The sequence below is a fragment of the Geotrypetes seraphini genome, chromosome 12 (genome assembly GCF_902459505.1).
Source record: "Geotrypetes seraphini chromosome 12, aGeoSer1.1, whole genome shotgun sequence".
In the NCBI taxonomy this organism is placed as follows: domain Eukaryota; kingdom Metazoa; phylum Chordata; class Amphibia; order Gymnophiona; family Dermophiidae; genus Geotrypetes; species Geotrypetes seraphini.
The window spans coordinates 26358088-26379536 of record NC_047095.1 but is presented as its reverse complement, the minus strand read 5'-3'; the positions used below and the strand labels follow the sequence as shown (position 1 = coordinate 26379536).

The window sequence follows — 21449 nt, the reverse complement described above, 5'->3', positions numbered from 1 at the left end:
ATCATGTCTTCTGTGCCCAAAAACGCACTCCCTCCCCCTTCCCCTTCCTTCCTCCATCCTCTCTCCCGTTCATGCTTTGTGTCCAAAAAAACCCACACCCTCTCCCACCTCAGCATCTCTTTCCCTCCCTTCCTCCATCCTCTTTCCCAAGTTCATGCCTTGTGTCCAAAAATGCACTCCCCCCCCCTTTTGTGTTCCGCGTTTGCCTCCCAGCCCTCATCTTAGCAACTTTCTCAGCCAAATGGAGCTCGAGCTGCAAGGCTCGTCTTCTATTTCCTGCCTGCCCTGCCGCGCACACATAGCCAACCGGAAGTCTTCCCCGATGTCAGCGCTGACAACGGAGGGCAGGCTTTGTGTAAGCCCTCCCTCCAACATCATTTACTGGAAACTTAACTTTTTCCCTCTTTTTTAGGGAAAAAGTAAAGTTTTCAGTATAATGTGGGGGTTCAAACCCTCCAAACCCCCCATAACGCCGGCGCGATCTCTGTTAAGTAAAGTGGGGGATTCCCCCCTCCACACACCCCGTCGGAGCCCCTTAAAATACTATTTTTCTTCGGCGCGCTTCCGCCTTGTGCTCAGTTGTCTGCGCTGGGTTGTTGGCGCGCCTTTGTCGTCTCGCGCTTTTGACCTGTGACCGATTTGGTGCTATTGAGTAGCTCCTCTTTCCTCAGGTTTCTTCTTTCCCCCCACAAAGTGGCCAGGAGCATCCAGTTGCTGTTTAATTTAAAAAAAAAAAACAAATAAAAAAAAAAGGCACAATTATATAAAAACACAAAAGAGTTCAGTTTCAAAAATGAAAAACAAAGGTTTATTGTACAAGTCTTTGCGCTTAAAGTAATAGCACAAATTATCCCAGGACAAGCAGGCAGGTATTCTAAAAATGGGTGAGGTGATCCAACGGAGCCCCGATGCGGACGCTTCTTTGAAGAAAAACTCGAAGTTTTGAGTCGCCCGCACCGCACATGCGCGAGTGCCTTCCCGCCCAGACCAGGGCGCGTCTCCTCAGTTCTTACTTTTCCGCGGAGCCGAGAAGTCCGTCTTCGACTCTCTGCGCAAAGTTTTCTTCCCGTGTGCCTTCTAAGTCTGCGTTTTGGTTTTGTTTGATCTTAATCGCTGATTTTCGTCGTGTTTTATTGTTTAAAAAAAAAAAAAAATTTCTTCGTTCCGTTCGACCGGGCAGGCCACGTGGCCACAGCCCCGCGGCTTCGATCTTGCGGCGGAGCTTTTTCGGCCTATGTCCCGGCCTATCATCGGTTTTAAAAAGTGTGCCAAGTGCCAGCGCGCGATTTCGCTAACGGACCCTCATCGACGCTGTATTCGGTGTCTCGGGCCTGAACATCTCCCGAAATCATGCCGGCCTTGCTCCCACTCAAGCGCCGTTGCGTTTTGTGGGAATCGCTGTTCATGGAATCCTCGACGGAGCCGTCGACCTCGAAGGGACCTTCGCCTTCAACATCATCCGCATCTCCACAGCCTACCACCTCTGCGGTGCCAAGTCTCATCAAGCCCGCCTCAGACTCCGGCGCCTGCTGCGATGCCTTCCTCAACCTCCTCAGGTCAGGTAGCTCAGCAGCCCATTCCCCCAGTAGTGTTGAAAGTGCCCAAGACCTTGGAGTCCAAGCACTCACACACTGCCCCGAGGGAGCGCGAGGCCCACGCAGGTGGTCCCATTTCAGATGCGGATCCATTCTTGCCGGCCTCGTTCCAGACCATGCTACAGAAGCAATTCATCGAGCTCTTTACCACGATGGGGCCTCAGCTTCTTTCCCAAATCCAGCCTAGGCATGTAGAGCCTCCCGCGAGGTCGAGCCCCCTCCAGTGCCTCAGCGGGGAACACACTCTCAACAGGGAGCAGAGTCTCTGTGAGTGTCTGGTCTGGCAACAATGCATGCATCGCAAGGAGCAGAGTCTTTGCCCATGCCTCCATTGGAACCGATACACTCGATGCAAGGAGCAGAGTCTTTGCGAGTGCCTCCGTTGGAGCTGATTCCATCGATGCAAGGAGCAGAGTCTTTGCGAATGCCTCCATTGGAACCGATCATCCCGACGGGGTTTGAGCCTTTACGGCAACCACCCCTGCTTCGATCAACCGCTTCCAGCCCCATCCACTACCTGGGGGCCTCAGCGAAGACCTACTCGCCTTGCCCATCGAGGCCAACCTCTCGACACAGTCCGCATCACCGATCGAGGCACTCGTCCAGGCAGGCCTCGCCTCATCGGAAGCAAGCATACCTGGAGTATTCACCACCAACCACTACTCTTCCACCGATGCCGGAGCTCGAGGACACAATGGGATCTCTCTCACCGTCACAATCCCTGTCCCCTATGGATCAGGAGGCCTCGATCTCTTCGAGCCCGTCTCGAGGCCCTGCAACGGCCGACCAACTGTTCTTCTCGTTCCTTCGACAGATGGCTAATGACATTGACATCCCCCTAGATACGGGGTCCAAATTCTCGAAAGAATACCTGGAAACTATGCGCCTCCCTCAACCACTGGCGGAGTCCCTAAAGCTTCCCTTACACAAGCTACTGGACCAGACCTTTGCACGGTGCCTCGAGACACATTCGATCCCTGCGGTGCCGGGTAAGTTGGACACCAGATACCGCACTGTTCATCGGAAGGGGTTCGACGGATCTCAGCTCTCCCACCAATCCCTGATAGTGGAGTCCTCACTGAAGCGGTCCCACCCCTCCCAGGTCTACGCCTTCGTCCCACCTGGTAGAGAGGGAAAGACCATGGACCGGTTCGGCAGGAGAGTTTACCAGAACTCCATGATGGCCTCGAAAGTCCTGAATTACAACTTCCACTTCACAACATATTTGGAGTTCCTTTCGTCCGTACTCCAGAAGTTCATGCCCTACGTGGATCCCAGGGCACAATTCGAGTACCAGGAGGCGCTGGCTTCGTTATCCCAGCTCCGGGTGCAGCTTATGCAGTCCTCCTACGATGCCTTTGAGCTCGCGGCTCAGGCCACAGCATGTTCGGTGGCTATGCACCGACTGGCGTGGCTGAGGACAATCGACATGGACCCCAACCTCTAGGACAGGCTTGCCAATGTTCCATGCGCTGGCACCGACCTCTTTGATGAGTCCATCGAGGTGGTAACCAAGAAGCTCTCGGACCATGAGAAGTCATTCCAGTCCATCCTGCGTCCGAAGCCCAGGCCTGCTCTTAAGAACATAAGAACTTGCCTCCGCTGAGGCAGACCAGAGGTCCATCTCGCCCAGCGGTCCGCTCCCGCGGCGGCCCATCAGGCCTATTGCCTGAGCAGTGGTCCCTGACTATTTCTATAACCTACCTCTACTCCTATCCCTATAACCTACCTCTACTCCTATCTGTACCCCTCAATCCCTTTGTCCTCTAGGAACCTATCCAAATCTTCTTTGAAGCCCTGTAATGTGCTTCTGCCTACCACAGCCTCCGGAAGCGCATTCCATGTATCCACCACCCTCTGGGTGAAAAAGAACTTCCTAGCGTTTGTTCTAAACCTGTCCCCTTTCAATTTCTCCGAGTGCCCCCTTGTACTTCCTCGTCAATCACGTCCGCCGCTGATCTACCAGCGGCGCTATCCCCCGAAACAGGCTCCCCCCATCCGACAGCCTGTGAAGAGGCAGCATCCTCAGAAACATCAGCAAAAGCCTCAACCTTCTGCTGTTCCTAAGGCTCCTCAGCCCTTTTGACTGTCTCAAAGAGAGCATAACCTCTGTCGCTCTATCTGTTTCAGCAACTCCACTTATAGGAGGTCGCCTCCACCATTTTTTCCATCGATGGACGACTATCACCACCGACCTCTGGGTCCTCTCCATCGTCAAGGAGGGATACTCCCTTCAATTCCACCAGGTTCCTCCGGAACATCCTCCAAGAGTGTATCCTTCCAACTTGACACAGACCACCCTTCTTCTTCGGGAAGCCCAGGCCTTGCTGCAGCTCGGCGCTGTCGAACCGGTCCCTCGGGACCAACAGAACAAGGGGTTTTACTCCAGGTACTTCCTTGTTCCGAAGAAGACTGGCGATCTGCGACCCATTGTGGACCTCAGGGTGCTCAACAAGTTTCTGGTCAAAGAAAAGTTTTGCATGTTGACCTTGGCATCCCTGTATCCCCTCATTGAGCAGAACGACTGGTTATGCTCTCTGGATCTGAAGGAGGCCTACACTCACATCCCTATTCATCCGGCCTCACGCCAATTCCTCAGATTCCGGGTGGGACATCTCCATCTTCAATACCGAGTGCTTCCCTTCGGCCTGGCCTCATCCCCCAGAGTCTTCACCAAGTGCCTGGTAGCGGTAGCCGCAGCACTCAGGAACCACGGCCTCCAGGTGTTCCCTTACCTGGACGACTGGCTCATCAAGGATTCCACATCTCAGGGAGTCGCCCTCGTGACCCAGAAGACAATTTGGTTATTACAACATCTGGGATTCGAGATAAACTTCCCAAAATCCCCCTTACAGCCCTCCCAGACTCTCCCCTTCATCGGGGTGATCCTGGATACACCCAACTCCGAGCGTTCCTCCCTCCCCCATGCATGGAGGCTCTTCTTCACCTCTGCCATTCAGTGTCTCTCGCCCTTCCATCTCGGCAAGACAGATGATGGTCCTGCTAGGCCACATGGTCTCTACAGTACATGTGACTCCGTTTGCCAGACTTCACCTCAGGACGCCTCAGTGGATCTTGGCGTCTCAGTGGTCCCAGACGTCCGACCCTCTGACTCAACACTTCCAGGTAACTCCTGCTCTGCAACAGTCTCTTCGCTGGTGGATGCTATCCTCCAATCTCCAGAGGCTTGTTGTTCCAAACCCCCGTCATCAGAAAGTCCTCACGACCGACTCGTCAACTTATGCTTGGGGGGCTCATCTGGACGGCCTCCGTATCCAGGGTCACTGGACCAGCACGGATCGCCAGTGCCACATCAATCTCCTGGAACTCAGGGCGATCTTCAACGCTCTCCAGACCTTCCAACATCTCCTTCACGACCAGGTTGTCCTCATTCGGACAGACAACCAGGTCGCCATGTACTATGTGAACAAGCAGGGAGGAACGGGATCGGCCTCCACCTGCCAGGAACCTCTGAAAGTGTGGGATTGGGCAACTTGCAACAACAACTTACTCAGAGCAGTCTACATTCAGGGGGCGGACAGTGCCTTAGCAGACAACTTGAACCGTCTCCTACAATCTCACGAGTGGACCCTCAACTCCACGCTAGAGAGTTGCGCGGGGACAGAAATCTCACCCGTCCCCACCCGTCCCCGCCAAAGTCCCACCCGTCCCCACCCGTCCCTGTGAGGAATCCCACCCGTCCCCACCCGTCCCCGTGAGGAATCCCTCCGTCCCCACCCGTCCCCACGAGGAATCCCTCCGTCCCCACCCGTCCCCGTGAGGAATCCCCTCCGTCCCCGCCCGTCCCTATAAACTTCAGAAATAGTTATTTCATTTAATTATGCTACTGAATTAAAGGCTCTGGTAGAAACCCATTTACAAATAAGCAAAAAGACTTTATTAATTTGAAAATATTAATTGGGAAGAATACATACTTTGCAAACGGGTTTCTACCAGAGCCTCTAATGTTTATAAATTTTTATCAACACAACTAATATACTACTTTATCCTGAAGCAAAATAAAAAAAAAGAAATATAATTCTTTTCCTACCTTTGTTGCCTGGTTTCTGCTTTCCTCATGTTCTCATTCAATTCCTTCCATCCACTGTCTCTCTTCCTTCTGCATCTTCCATTTGCTCTGTTACTGTGCCTCTCCCTTTCTTCCCCCTTCCAAATTGGTCTGGCACCCATCTTGTTCTCTCCGCTCCCCCCATAGTCTGGCATCTGTCTTCTTCCCTGCCAGCGTCTTCTCCCTACTCTCTCTTCCCCATTTCCTTTCAGTGTCCTTCTCCCCCCATCTTCCCCATGTCCTGTCAGCGTCCTTCTCCCCCCCTCTGTCTTCCACATGTGCTTTCAGTGTCCTTCTCCCCCCTCTGCTTCCCCATGTCCTTTCAGCGTCCTTCTCCCTCTCTGTCTTCCCCATGGCCTTTCAGCGTCCTTCTCCACCCCCCCCGTCTTCCCCATGTCCTTTCAGCGTCCTTCTCCACCCCTTTGTCTTCCCCATGTGCTTTCAGCATCCTTCTCCCCCCTCTGTCTTCCACAAGTGCTTTCAGAGTCCTTCCCCCCCGCCCTTCCCATGGCCTTTCAGCGTCCTTCTCCACCCCTTTGTATTCCCCATGTGCTTTCAGCGTCCTTCTCCCTCCCTTTGTATTCCCCATGTGCTTTCAGCGTCCTTCTCCCTCCTCTGTCTTCAAGTGCTTTCAGAGTCCTTCCCCCCCTCCCGTCTTCCCCATGGCCTTTCAGCGTCCTTCTCCCCCCTCATTCTCTACCGCCCCGGGTGCAGCACAGCCGGCCAGGTCCCCTTACTTTTGTGGCACTTCCCCGACTGACCGACAACAGCCCCGGTCCGACAAACCTCCCTGCTCTTAACCGCAAATCTAAATTACCTTATTACAGCTGCTGTAAGAAGATAATTTAGATTCGCGGCTACAGGGCAGGGAGGATTGTCGGACCCGGGATGTTATCGGTCGGTCGGGGAAGTGCCACAAAAGTAAGGGGACCTGGCCGGCTCTGCTGCAACCGGGGCGGGGTGTGGCGGGGCGGACCGCCCCCCTCCCTTGGTAGCCACTCGAACCACGAGGCTACTCTCCTCCTTACCTGCACTGCCTGCAGCACAGAGCCAAACGGAAGTCTTCCCGACGTCAGCGCTGACGTCGGAGGGAGGGAGGGCTTTGTTTAAGCCCTCCCTCCCCTCCGACGTCAGCGCTGACGTCGGGAAGACTTCCATTCGGCTCTGTGCTGCAAGCAGAGAAGGTAGGGAGAAGAAGAGCCGCGCGACTGAGTACATCCAGCCCCGCAGGAACCCCGCGACCCTCGGAGGCGTCCCCACGGGATCCCCGCGACCCTAGGGGGCGTCCCCACGGGATCCCCGCGACCCTAGGGGGTGTCCCCACGGGATCCCTGTGACCCTAGGGGCGTCCCCATGGGATCCCCGTGACCCGAAGGGGGAACCCGCGGGATGCCCGCGGGTCCCGCGGGATTCCCGTCGTCCCCGTTCTCGTGCAGCTCTCTACTCCACGCCCCTTCATCACATCTTCTCCCTGTGGGGAACGCCTCAGATAGACCTCTTTGCAGCCCCCCACAACTTCAAACTGCCTCACTTCTGCTCCAGGATCTACACCCCTCAGCACCTCAAGGCAGATGCATTCCTCCTGGACTGGACGAATCGCTTTCTATATGCGTTTCCTCCATTTCCTCTCATTCAAAAGACTCTGGTCAAGCTGAAGTCAGACCAGGCCACCATGATCCTGATCGCTCCACGGTGGCCCAGACAAGCTTGGTACTCCCTTCTACTTCAACTCAGCAGCAGGGAGTTTTCCATCTCTGCTTACGCAGCATCAGGGATCTCTCCTTCACCCCAACCTGCAGTCTCTACACCTGACAGCTTGGTTCCTCTCAACGTAACCCCTCTGCAGTTTTCCCAACCTGTGAGGGATGTCTTGGAAGCTTCAAGGAAGCCTACTACCAGACAATGCTACCACCAAAAATGGACTAGATTCTCTGTTTGGTGTGTTTTCCAGCGCCAGGAGCCTCAACATTCCTCCTTGCCTTCAGTTCTGGACTACCTTTTGCACCTGTCTCAGTCTGGCCTCAAATCTTCCTCCATACGAGTCCACCTCAGTGCAATTGCTGCTTTCCACCAGCCTCTTCAAGGGAAACCTCTCTCCACCCATCATGTGGTTTCTAGATTCATGAAAGAACTTTTCCATGTCAACCCTCCCCTCAAACCGCCTCCAGTGATTTGGGACCTCAATGTTGTTCTTTCACAGCTTATGAAACCTCCATTTGAACCTCTTCACAAGGCTCACCTGAAGTATCTCACTTGGAAGGTGGTGTTTCTCATTGGCCTCACTTCTGCTCGACGAGTCAATGAGCTCCAAGCCCTGGTCGTGGACCCACCTTTTACAGTCTTCCATCATGACAAGGTGGTTCTCTGCACCCACCCGAAATTTCTCCCGAAAGTTATCTCAGAATTTCATCTTAACCAATCCATCGTTCTGCCAGTATTCTTTCCAAAGCCACACTCTCACTCTGGAGAATCTGCTCTTCATACTCTGTAAGCGTGCTTTGGCTTTCTACCTAGAACGCACCAAACCTCACAGAACTGCCCCTCAACTTTTCATCTCCTTCGATCCGAACAAGTTGGGAAGCCCCGTTTCCAAGTGCACCATCTCCAACTGGATGGCGGCTTGCATTTCATTCTGCTATGCCCAGGCTGGATTGCCACTTGACAAAAAAATCACAGCCCATAAGGTCAGAGCTATGGCAGCTTCTGTAGCTTTCCTCAGATCGACACCGATTGAGGAGATTTGTAAAGCTGCCACTTGGTCCTCGGTTCATACCTTCACTTCTCACTATTGCCTGGATATCTTCTCCAGACGGGATGGACAGTTTGGCCAAACAGTATTACAAAATTTATTCTCCTAAGTGCCAACTCTCCCACCATCCCACTATGGTTAGCTTGGAGGTCACCCATTAGTGAGAATACCTGCCTGCTTGTCCTGGGATAAAGCAGTGTTACTTACCGTAACATTTGTTATCCAGGGACAGCAGGCAGCTATTCTCACGTCCCACCCACCTCCCCTGGGTTGGCTTCTCTGCTAGCTATCTGAACTGAGGAGACGCGCCTGGTCTGGACGGGAAGGCACTCGCGCATGCGCGGTGAGGGCGACTCGAAACTTTGAGTTTTTCTTCAAAGAAGCGTCCACATCAGGGCTCTGTTGGATCACGTCACCCATTAGTGAGAATAGCTGCCTGCTGTCCCTGGATAACAACTGTTACGGTAAGTAACATTGCTATAAAGCATTTTGAAAGAAACCATAAACACAAACAGCAGTGATAATAGATGGCAATGATTCATTTTGGACAAGAGAGAAGCTGTTCAGTATCTGCCAGATTCCAAGATGGCCGCCGTGGTTCTGGCAGTTTGTAGCTTGGCCACGCCTGGTTTCCAGCTTGTGGTAACTTGGTAATAAAAGAAGGCAAAAATCAATAATTACTTAGGAGCATTTCTTTAGCTCATTGCATAAGACTTTAGTAAATGTTCTTAACAAAATCAGGTAAGTGTTTAAACCTTTGCAGCTTGAAAAAAAATATGTATTTGCAATATCAGTCCTGCTTGTGGCAGTTCTCATTTAGCAAACACATGCAGCTTCCTAAGTCCTTCAACAGTGGCAAAAGAGTACATCCTGGCACAGCTAAGAAAAACGTTTCCAAAGTTCAAAAATAAACTAGAAAATGCCCCCCCAAACAAACACTCAGCTCTGCTTCTGGATGGGATAGGCATGTTCCAATACTCTCTTTGCCTCCTTCTTTGGCGAGACTAAATATTGCAGTCAGGAAAAAAAAACTGCTGCTTTTTTTGAGCAGGGGCAAAATGGCTTCTCTGCCTGTTTCTGTGTGCTTTCCCTTGGTGCTGCACTGGGCTTGCTTGCCAACGATCCAGGCTATGGGAACTAGACCTAGCCCCGCTTGCCTGCTCATCGGGGAAACTATCTTGATGGGCTCTAAGCCCCTTTAATCCTGGCTTGCCCTGATAATTCCCCTGTGTCAAGTTAGGAATGTCCCTAGAATTGCCAAATAACTCATATGCCAATATTTACACGATTTGAAGCCAAACCTTCAAATGTGCCTCCAATGGGCTTTTTTTTCTTGTACCATTGGAATTGGCATACACTCTTCATTGATTTGATTTTTTAATTTAGTTTTTTGGCCGGCTCCCTTCGGAAGCCTTCTCTCTGACGTCATGACGTCAGAGGGAACGCTTCTGACACAACCACAGATCGCGCGCGAGGAGCTGACGCCATCCGCAGCCGACTGCAGAAAGGAGCCTGCCAGAAAACTACCCGCCGGAGGGAGGGAGAAGCTGGGCCGCACAAAACTCCTTGTCGGGCTGCGGATTGGACACCCCTGGAGTAGGGACAGGGAAGAGGATTGAAGCGCGGTTTTGATGCTGGTGGTGCGGATGCAAGATGACAGCCGGGCGCTCACCTAAATTAGCTGGGCGGAGCGCCCAGCTAAAACACACTAGGGAGAATACTGCACTCCCAGCACGCAATGCTTATTAATACTTTTGTAAGGGTATATCATCAAACACTCTTATTTCTTCATATAACATATACCCTACGATATATCTTCCAAGACCTTGGTTGTACCACTGTGCGAAACAAAGTTTTTTCCATGCACAGACTTTGGCACCCAAATCGTCACCGAGTTTTAGTCCCATATCACTGCGCTACATTATAAAGTTATGCATGCTCAATTATGCACAAAATTGCATAGAATTCTGGGCTCTAGTCCATAGAGTGGAACTACCAATACTTCCTTCCGAATACAATCTGATCCTGGCTCAGTTTCTTTAGCAGAAAAGCAATACCCCCTATATAGATTGCACCTCAAATGTCCTATTGCCAATTCAAAGCAGTCTGACAGACATACCCTGCTACATGAGTGTCTGCATTTCTGTTAAGATGTTTATTACTGTATCTGCAGTTTGTTAGACAACTCCAGGTATTGCATCATCACATAAGACTAATATTTAATTTCCTTTCTTAGGAATGCATGGTGAATAAGTTCAAAAAGACATCTATGCGCAAGTTACAAAGTTCCCAGAATGAGGCTGGTAAAATTATAGAAAAAGATGTAATGGAAGGCAAGTAAAATTTGCAAGGGGCTATATATTGTATATTATCTCTAGCAGACACTTGTAAAACATTTGTCTGATTCAGGCACTCGTGCCCATCTTCCTCTTGTTCTTTGCATTTTTACTTTTTTACCTTCCCACAGCACCTTCGCTTCCTATCTTCCAAATCTGACGCTCTTTGTCCTCTCCCCTTTCTCAGCTTCAACAATGCGCCATCTGCCATGTGTATGTTGGCTTACCAGCGACTGCACCAACAGAGCCAAAGTGTCTTATCATTATTTATACATGAGTGGCTATCTTTTTTCCATTAAGTTTATTTTATTAGAATGATGTCTCCATTGCCATTTACTAAATAGATAATTCTTATACCCAACTTTTATTTTTTTCCTAATTGTATTTTCCAGATTGATTTAGTACATTTATGTGGAATTTGTACCCCTACCAGCAGATGGAGACAGGACCACTTCTGTCTTCATGTTAGATCTTAAGGCAGTGGTTCTGGTGCCACCCAAGGAGAGGGAACAGGCTGGTCTCCATCTACTTTGTAGGATATCTTTCCATCTGATTTGTAGCCTCAAGGAAGTCATCAAATATTTTCAGGTTCTTCATTTCAGTGTGAAAGCATTGGGCCAGATTCTATAAAGGACGACGATTGGCACTTACATTGTAGGCGCCATTCGGCATAGTTGTCAATCAAGAAAATGGTGCTGTTTATAGAATTACATCTACCAGCACTTAAGATATAGGTGCCGCTTGATTAGGCCAGCTTTTCACTTGCCTGATTTGGTGGCACCTATGTTGGATGCTTAAGGACGCTTAAGTCAACCACGCCTAGTCTCTGTCCATAATTACGCCTACTTTTTAACATAGGTGTCCCTAAGCATTGGATGGCACCTCCACTTAGGCTTCGCTAGTCTAAGAGCTTGGCGCTGAACTCTTAAATTATTATTTTTTGATTGTCTGAAAACCGGTGTCGTCAATTACCACGCCGATTAAGCCAATTTAAGTTCGACATGAATCCAAAACTTGGATGTCGCTGGGCGGTCGCGAATAGGGCATTGTTTCTAGAATATGGCTGATTGTGCTTAATCACTGTGGAGTTTTTTCCCATTGGACTTTGTGAGGTTTATATGCACATGGCTTTGCTTAGCAATGCTGGGTAGACATGCCAGTTTAAGGCCTTACCCTTCAAGCTAGATACAGTCCCCAAAAATCTTCCCCAAAATCGTGATGGTAGAGGCAATGGTGGCATTTATGGAAGATCTACCCATACTTGCATGGATGGATTATCTGGGCCAAGTATGAACAGGAAGCTGAGGAAATAAATTTAAGAGGCAGGTTCTGGAGTCCTTTGGCTAGGTGATAAAACTAGAAGTTTAAAGCTGATTAATACCATCCCAGTGCTTAGGTTATCTGGGAGCCTGATTTGCAGCAGTTCAGATATACAGATTAGTAACAAAAGTCCCAGGGACTTTTCTCCATAGAGCACAAAGAATGTGGGACTATCTGCAAGTATTGATGATTAATAATGGTGACAGTCGAAATTGGGCCATCGGCAAGGGTGCATACCAGTCTGTTGCAGAACACTCTGTTGACTAGGTGAGCTCTCACTTGTCAAAGGTTCAAGAAGCATCTGCCAACCTGCAGGAAGCCAGAGTCTGAGGTGGTGCTTTGCTGATGAGTGTGGAGGAAGAAATCAAAAACTGAACTTTAATCACTGTATCAGGTAATGTGTCTGTCAGATATGAAGTCTTTCTAGTCCATACCTGGATTATTTGTCTAGCTTTAATAGCCTTTCTATTATGATCCTTCTGGATTCCATATGCTAAGTGTTCAATCCCAACCCACAGTTTGGGAGTTGAAAAAATCCAAACTCTTTATCCTGAGAGCTGGGTACAATTTCTGCAAGCAATCTGTGCAGAAGTCTTTTGCAGTTGATCTGCTTCTTTTTCTTCATTTTTGCTTAAAGTTCGTTTTCTCTGTGGCTTCAGTGCCTTGAGACCCCCTCCCGGTGGTCCCCTGTCTGCGGAAACGATGCAGTCCTGCGGTGCCGGACTGCTGCTTCACAGAGAAACTCTGGTGGATCTGTGGAGCCAGCCTGCTGTGTGCCAGACTCTTTGGATTTGTCTTTGGCTTGGGGATGCTGCCTGAAGGGAAGCGGACGTCCTTTCAAGGGCCAGCTTCTTGTTGGTACGGGTCTGGATGACCTCTGCACAGGTGTTGCCAAGCGCCACCCTGAGTGTCTCTCAGTGAACAAGTTTCGCCGGTCATTGGGAGGGGATCATAGTGCACTTCGTTCCTCCCAAAGGTGTTGCCAGGGTATACCCCCGTTACAACAGTTCCAATTCCAGGCATCCTCATGCCTCAGGTTCCTGTGCAGTGGCTATGCCTAAAAAGCCCTGCTGATGCCAGGGGTCAGAGGCTAACTTCTCAGTTTTATTCGGAGTGGACTCGATTTTTTTCGGATTGATGGGTGCTGGCCATCATTCGGGAGGGGCACAAGTTAGATCTCCTTTGTCCTCCTCCAGATTTGTTTCTGGACTCTAGCAAGTCGACCAGACTAGAGTCCAGGGTCCGTGATACTCTGCAACGCCTCTTAGACATCAGGATGCTGAAACCTGTTCCAGAACACAAATTGGGCTTAGGCAGATAATCCTTATGCTTCATCCTGCCACAGAAAGGCTCGTATGACTGGAGACCCATTCTGAATTTAAAGTCAGTCAACTGCTTCTTGTGAATTCCTCTTTTCCGCATGGAAACAGCATATATGGTGATAGCCGCTGTGTCTCTCTAGGAGAGTTTCTGGCATCCTTGAATCTCACAGAGGCTTACCTCCATGCATGGAACAGTCTTACAGAAGAGGTGGTGGAGATGGAGACTGTCTGAATTCAAAAGGACCTGGGATAGGCACGTGGGATTTCTCAGAGAGAGAAAGAGATAATGGTTACTGCGGATGGGCAGACTAGATGGGCCATTTGGCCTTTATCTGCCATCATGTTTCTGTGATTTACCCAGAGCATCGCCGGTTTCTGCATTTTCCAGGTTCTGCAACAGAATTTCCAGTTCGCAGCTCTGCCATTTGGCCTCACAATGGTGTCCTGCACTTTCGCCAAGGTGATGGTAGTTGTGGCGGCTTTCTCTGCCAGCAGGAGGTCCAAGTTTATCCTTCCTTGGACAACTGGTTGATCCAGGCTTCATCTCCTCGAAAGTGCAGTGAAGATGGTAGTGTTTCTCCTGCAAATGTTGGCAAGTTCAGGAAAAGCCACTGGACATCCTCCCAGCTGGAGTATCTAGGCCTTCTCTTTATCTCCAGACAGGGTCGTGTTTCTTCCTGAGGCATATAGACAGAAACTTCAACGGCATATTAGAAATCTCCTGGACCATCTGACTCCCACGTCCTGGCATTACCTGCAGGTTCTGGGGTCTATGGCAGCCTCCTTGGAGGCGGTCCCCTGGGCCGGAGCACCCATGTGCCCTTTACAGGAGTCCCTTCTCTCTTGGTGGTCTCCGCAGAGTCTTTCCCTTCAGATGCTGGTCTCCTGGACAGTGCCAGCGTGCAGCAACTTAGGCTAGTGACTTCAGGAGGAGGCTCTCTGCCAGGGCTGCTTCTTAAAATTTCCAAGTGAATGACTCATAATAGATGCCAGCCTGTTGGGTTGGGATGGTCACTGCGGGGAGTGGTCTCCTCATCAGAAATCTTGGTCAATCAGTTGTCTGGAGCTTCGGGCAATTTGGCTGGAGCTACTCGCTCTCCAGCCCCTCCTGAAAGGAACATCTATATGAATTTCTCCAACAATGCCACTGTGGTGGCATACGTAAATCATCAAGGGGGCACAAGAAACTCTCCCTTGGGCTGGAAAACTCACATGCTGTTCCATTGGGTAGAAGCTCATCTTCTGTCTCTGTGGCTGGAGTCGACAGTATTCAGGCAGACTTCCTCAGCCGTCAGATCTTGAACCCAGGAACATCGTCCCTCTCACAGTAGGCATTCCATTTGATTGTACAGCACTAGGATCAGCCCCAGATGGACTTTTTGGCTTCAGCAGAGAACTCGAAGGCCAGGTGCTTTTTCAGGTGACAAACAGCAAGGAAGCTATGGCCCTGGCCAGAACTAGAACTTCTGTAAGTGTTCCCTCTGTGGCTTCTGGCCAGTCAGGTCCTCCACCGGATAGCAATTCATCCCAGCCTGGTGATTCTAGTAGCTTCAGACTGGCCTCATCACCCATAGTATGAGGATCTCGTCCATTTTTAGTGGGATGAGAAACTCCGGCTCCCTCTTCATCGAGATTTTCTCAGTCAGACCCATGGCGCGTTAGTCTTATGACATGGCTCTTGAGCGCTCAGCTTTGATGAAGTGCGGTTATTCAGATGTAGTTACTTCGACTCTCTTGCGCTCGATGACACCCTCTACTATGTCGTTTTATGCCACAGCCTTTAAGGCTTTCCAAGAGTGGTGTGTGTACTCAGGATCACGTGGAGCCTGAGAGCTCCCATTTTGATGGTCCTGGTTTTTCTTCAGGTGGGCCTAGAAACAAGTTTAGAAGTGGCCTCCCTTAAAGTTCAGGTTGCAGGCCTTTTGTGTTTTAGAGTGTGCAGAGGCGCTAGTTTGCTTACTGCTCATCCAGCTGTGTCCAGGTTTCTAAGAGGTGTACTTCATTTGCGGCCTCCCTTGCGTCTTCCTTTTCCTTCTTGGAATCTTAACATTGTTCTGCAGGGCCTTGGAGAGGTCCCATTTGAATTACTGAAGGATGCTTCTCTTCTGAATCTGGCAGTCTAGTCTGTCTTTCTGGTCATCATTGTCGTGGCACGGAGTATTTCGGTGCTTCAGGCTCTTTTGTGCAGGGAGTCCTTTATCTGTTATTCGGATGTGGGAGTGATTCTTCATCCTGTACCTTTCTACCGAAGGTGGTTTCTGGCCTTCCATGTCAACCAAGAAGTTAATTTGTTTGTGTTTCCTTACACAAGCTTGGAACGAAAGCATTGGATCTTGTGCAAGTTGGATGTTAGGAGAGTCTTGCTCCACTGTTTGAAGAGGACTCGCGATTTCAGGCTGTCTGATCACTTTTTTTTGTCCTGACTGCTGCGCCTTGCTGTGGTTGGCCGGCGTCCAAGTCTTCGATTGCATGATGGACTTGAATGGCCATTTCCATGACTTATATCGCCCACGGCAAGCAGCCGCAATTTCACTCTAAACACACTCTACTAGAGGTGTAGCTGCCTTGTGGGTGAAGTTTTGTGCGATTCATTCTGATGAAGTTGCAGGGCAGCTACTTGGTCCTCTCTTCATACTTTTACCCGGTTTTACTGAGTGGAAGTAGCAGCTTGTTCTGATGCTGCTTTTGGGACCTCGGTGTTAAGGCATGCTCTTCTGTCCCTTCCTAGCTGCTACCGTTGCTTTGGTACATCACCTAGCGTATGGAATCCGGAAGGGAAGTAATAGAATGGAAGATTAGGTTTATACCTTTAATAATCTTCTTTCTGTTAGTCCCTGTAGAATTCTCTACGACCCGCCCTCTCTGCATGCACTCAGTTGTTGAATAGCCTGCTTCTTTCTGCCTCAATTGGTCTCCTTGCAAGCTTGACGTCTTTCCAGCCAGTTGACGGATCCTGGGTGCAGTTTTCCACTTCTGTGAGTATGCTTTCCTGAAGGCTGTCTCAGTTGGGTGCTCATTGCATGCAGCAGGTTATTTCTACATTGTTCTTCAATGTTTTGCTGCATTGCCTTTGTGCCTGTTTATTGCTTGTTTCATGTTTTGCAGAGCAGACCAGTTCAGACTTTGTGTTGCTGGGGATTTCCCCCTGTACCCCCTTGTCATGGATTTGTGCATGTATGTTACTTGACTTTGGGACTTAACTGGATATGTTTGCAAACTCTCAGGCTAATGGGGTGGAGCATGTGCTCAGAAAAGAGTTTGGATTTCTGCAACTGTACCTCTAAAGAAAGCTGCTGAGCTTAGCCACCTAGTATCTAAGCAGTAGGAGTATAAAAAGTACATGACTCAGACAATCTATGATGATTTCAATGCAGCATCCATGGCCTCTGCCATGAGTATTAGGATGCATAGGCTTGTCTGGCGATGTGCCTCAGACCTAGAAACAGAGGTTCAGGGGAAGCTGGTGGATATTCTATACTGGGAAAAAATGTTTTTGGTGACTAGATGTAGGTAGTCGCAGACCTCATCAAGAAACATTATGACACCATCAAGTCATTATCCTGACTTACTCCTGTCTCAGCCTTCTCATCTAGGAGGTACTCTGGTAGAGGGCAAGGGAGGGCCTACCGCTCTCAAAGGCATAGGTTTCCTCCCATCTCAGAATATCTGAACCTCTTGCTCCTGCGTCCTGCCCAAGGTAGCAGAGGCATCAAAAGATCCAGCTGGCTCCACAGTCGAGGCAAAGGATGATCTTTTGGTTGACTCCAGGTAAATATAACTGCAGTAAAAGTAGCCATTCTGAACTATCCAAAGAAAGGAGGTTGAATTTTTTTTCCAAGAAAGGTGGCACCTTGTAAACCTAGACCAGTGGGTTCTCAAAATAGTCTGAATAGGCTACTCTCTACAGTTGGAAAAAAAAAATCCCCCCGGGTGCCCTCTGAAAACATCAAAGTTCAGCTCTCAGCACCAGGAGCTGATTAAGGAGGAAGTTATTCACCTGTAACAGATGTTATCCCAGGACAAGCAGGCAGGTATTCTCACATATGGGTGATGTCATCCGACGCCTCACAAGCAGACTTGCTTGAAGAAACTCGAAGTTTCAAGTCGTCCGCACCACGCATGCGTGCGTGCCTTCCCGCCCAACGTAGGGCGCGTCTCCTCAGTTCTTAGATTTCCGCGGAGCCGAGAAGTCTGTCTTTTTGGCTCTCTCCGGTTACTTCGTCGTTCGTGCCTTCTCTTACCGTGGTTTGTGTTTTATTTTTCTCACGAATCGCTGTATTGTTATTTTTCTTTCTTTAAAAAAAAAAAAAAATTTACTTCCGTCCGTTCGTCCGGTACAGGCCGCTCAGCCGCAGCCCACGGGCTTTGACTTTGCATCGGCTGTATTTTTGTCTATGCCCCGGCCTGTTACTGGTTTCAAACGGTGTAGCAAGTGCAAGTGCAAGTGCACAATATCTCTCACGAACACTGCCTCAAGTGCCTTGGGCCGATGCATCATCCTACCTCGTGCCTGCCTTGCCAAACACTTAAGCCTCGTGCTTTTACCTGTAACAGATGTTCTCCAAGGATATCAAGATGAATATCCAGATTGCTCCAACCACCTCTCTTTAGAGTTCTATCCTAGCTATTATAGTATTAAACTGGTTTAGTTATGTGCAATGGAAGGTGTGCAAATGCTCAGTGCACAGTCTCAAAGACTTTGAGAAATTGCTGGAGTAGAATTCATGCAGGGCTCTATTGGATGAGCTCACTCATCGGTATGGCTATTCTGCCTGCCTATTCAGAGAATAGGCGCTTCAGGTGCGTTAATCTCTTAGTGACATATATCTTCAAGGGTACAAAAGGAATGCAGAGAGCTATCTGAATACAGTTTTTCAAATGATCATTTGTTATGCCAGATTAATTTCTGAGCTGCAGCCTGTGTTCTGTAGGGGATGATTCCTGGTATTTCTGAAGAGGGTCAGTCCTTTATCTTATTTTATTTTTTTTTACCAATGTGGTTAAGTTGTGGTTTCTTTGAGAAGTTGGATTCTCAGCAATGAGAAGAGGGCCTCATCTTCTTGATCTATACAAGACTGTAATGGTGTCGTGAGATTACATCTCATTCAGGAAAATGGATAAGATTTTTCCCCGTCCCTTCAGGAACTCAATTTCTCCATCCCATCCTTGTGAGTTTTGTCACTGTCATTATTCCTGCTCTATTCATGTAAGCTCTGCCTTAACTGCACAAGCCTCAAACATTTATGATTTTAAAGTGTTTGAGGCCTGTGCAGATGAAGACAGAGCTTGCAGGAATGGGGCAGGGACAGCAAAAGAACTCGACTGGACGGGAAAATATATTCCCACGGAGAAAAATTTCTCCCCGTGCAATTCTCTAATCCTTTTCTACAACTAATGTAAGGGGGGAGGTGGCTTGACGGTTCTAAGGCTTTGATCATAGTTCGCATATATCGGCACTAGGCATGGAATTCCTGAAGGACACTGAGCAGTATTCTGGGCAGAGTTCAGGAGAGTTCTCCCCAGGGACATCTGCAGGGTACATAAGAACATAAGAAAAGCCCTCACCGGATCAGACCGAGGTCCATCTAGTCCGGTGATCTGCACACGCGGCGGCCCATTTAGGTACTCCTGATTGGAGACCCAGATATACCATAGCCCTCAATACGATTTGCAAGAAGGTGTGCATCCAACTTGCGCTTGAATCCCAGAACAGTAATCTCTGTCACAACATCCTCCGGGAGAGCATTCCAAATTCCCAGCACGCGCTGTGTAAAAAAGAACTTCCTGATATTCGTCCTGAACCTGCTGCCACTCAGTTTCAGTCTGTGACCTCTTGTCCGTGTCACATCCGAAAAAGTTAGCAATACTTCTTCTTGGTCGATTTTATCAAATCCCTTTATTATTTTAAAAGTCTCTATTAAATCCCCTCTCAGTCTTCTCTGCTCGAGGGTAAACAATCCCAATTTCCTAAGGCGCTCTTTGTAACTCAAATTCTCCAATCCCTTGACAAGTTTCGTGGCTCTCCTCTGTACCCTTTCCAGTAGAATTATATCTTTCTTGAGGTATGGAGGCCAGTGTTGGACACAGTATTCCAATTGCGGTCTGACCATTGCTCTATAAAGTGGCATTATTACATCTTCTGATCTACTCGTGATCCCCTTCTTAATCATGCCCAACATCCTGTTTGCTTTCTTCGCTGCCGTTGCGCATTGTGCCGAAGGCTTTAGGGTTCTGTCAATCAGTACCCCCAAATCCCTTTCTTGTTCGCATTTTGCTAATGTCACCCCCAACATCTTATACTCGTGTTCTTTGTTTTTTTTTTCCTACATGCATCACCTTGCATTTGTTTATGTTAAAATTCATCTGCCACTTTGTTGCCCATGCTTCTAGCTTGTTCAGATCCTTCTGGAGTTCCTCGCAGTCCCTTTGAGAGTCAACAGCTCGACATAGTTTTGTATCGTCTGCAAACTTTATTATATTGCAAGTTGTTTCCTCTTCCAGGTCGTTTATAAAAATATTGAATATAAAAATATTGAATAAGATAGGTCCAAGAACCGAGCCCTGGGGCACTCCGCTAGTCACCCTCTCCCAGTCCGAGAATTTCCCATTTATGCTAACCCTCTGCTTTCTGTTCTCCAACCACTTGCCGATCCATCTGTACACTTCTCCTCCTACTCCATGGCTTAGTAGTTTCTTCATAAGCCTTGCATGTGGAACCTTGTCAAACGCTTTCTGGAAGTCCAAGTAAACTATGTCCACTGAATCTCCACTATCCACTTGTTTGTTCACTTTCTCAAAGAATTGTAGTAAATTTGTCAAACATGACTTCCCTTTCTTGAATCCGTGTTGACTGGCCCTTATTAGATTGTGATCCTCCAAATGTTGTACAATGTTGTCTTTAATCAGTGTTTCAATTATCTTCCCAGGAACCGAAGTGAGGCTCACAGGTCGATAGTTCCCTGGATCACCTCTTTATCCTTTTTTGAAAATTGGGATAACATTTGCTATCCTCCAGTCTTCTGGTATTTGCCCGGTTCTAATTGACATATTAGCCAGAGATTGTAGCAATTCACCAATTTCGACCTTAAGTTCCTTTAATACTCTCGGGTGAATTCCATCCGGTCCAGGGGATTTGTCGCTTTTCAGTTTGTCAATCTGAAAGTATATCATATCCAATGTCACTTTTACTGTTGTGAGGCTTTCTTCTATGGCTCCGGTGAATATCTTTCCTGTGTCTGGCACTGTTGAAATGTCCTCATTTGTGAAGACAGAGGCAAAGAATGAATTTAACCTATCGGCAACCTGTTTATCCTCCTTAATTGACCCTTTCTTTCCTTGATCGTCGAGAGGGCTTACTGCCTCTCTTGCTGGTTTCTTACCTTTTATATATCTAAAAAAGGGCTTGAAGTTTTTGGTTTCCTGTGCTATCTTTTCTTCATAGACTTTTTTGGCGTCTCTTACCACTTTAGCAAGGTTTTCTTAAATGGGCGCTGAATGATCAAGTAAACAGGGAAGCTGCCTTTGCTTTTGGAGAGGGAGGGCTGAGAGCCATCTGATTTTCTCCTGCCACGTTAGAAGGTTTGGGTATGTCCCACAGATCTGAGCTACTCTTTCAGGATGGTAAGGAAAATGATATTTACACTTGCAATTTCATTTTCTCTTCTTGAATTCTGAAAGACCAATCCTGGACCAGCGTGAGAAGGTTAGGGTGGCAAGGATTTGTACTACTTCTTTTTCATCTTGGAGGGGGAGCCATTTATTTATTTGATTTAATTTGTTTGTTTGTTTTTTCACTCACTCTTACAGTTCAGGGGAGAAGTATGCTGGTTGTCCAGTTCAGAGATAGCAGTGAAGCAAAGACTGTTGGAATTTAACACCTGTGTGTTGAATTTTACTTTTATATGCTTATATTTTTTGTGGGTGATAATGTACTAGCTTTGATAGGATTTCACTTGCAAGCTCACTGCACCTGTTACATCAATGCTAAAAGCATTAGGAAAGAAGTGTCCTCTGTGGAAGTTCTGGAACTTTTAATGAGCTTTGTAGGTTATCAGGATT

The 21449-nt window shown here is 48.6% G+C and overlaps 1 protein-coding gene across 1 annotated transcript in view; it reads left to right on the top strand.

Moving 5' to 3' along the window:
- LOC117346460 (DBIRD complex subunit ZNF326-like) overlaps nucleotides 1-21449 on the top strand; it is a 146657-nt gene that overhangs the window by 88718 nt on the left and 36490 nt on the right. Inside the window, exon 7 of the mRNA XM_033916036.1 lies at nucleotides 10650-10746. Within this exon, the coding sequence (XP_033771927.1) occupies nucleotides 10650-10746 (97 nt within the window). The remainder of the gene's footprint in view (nucleotides 1-10649; nucleotides 10747-21449) is intronic.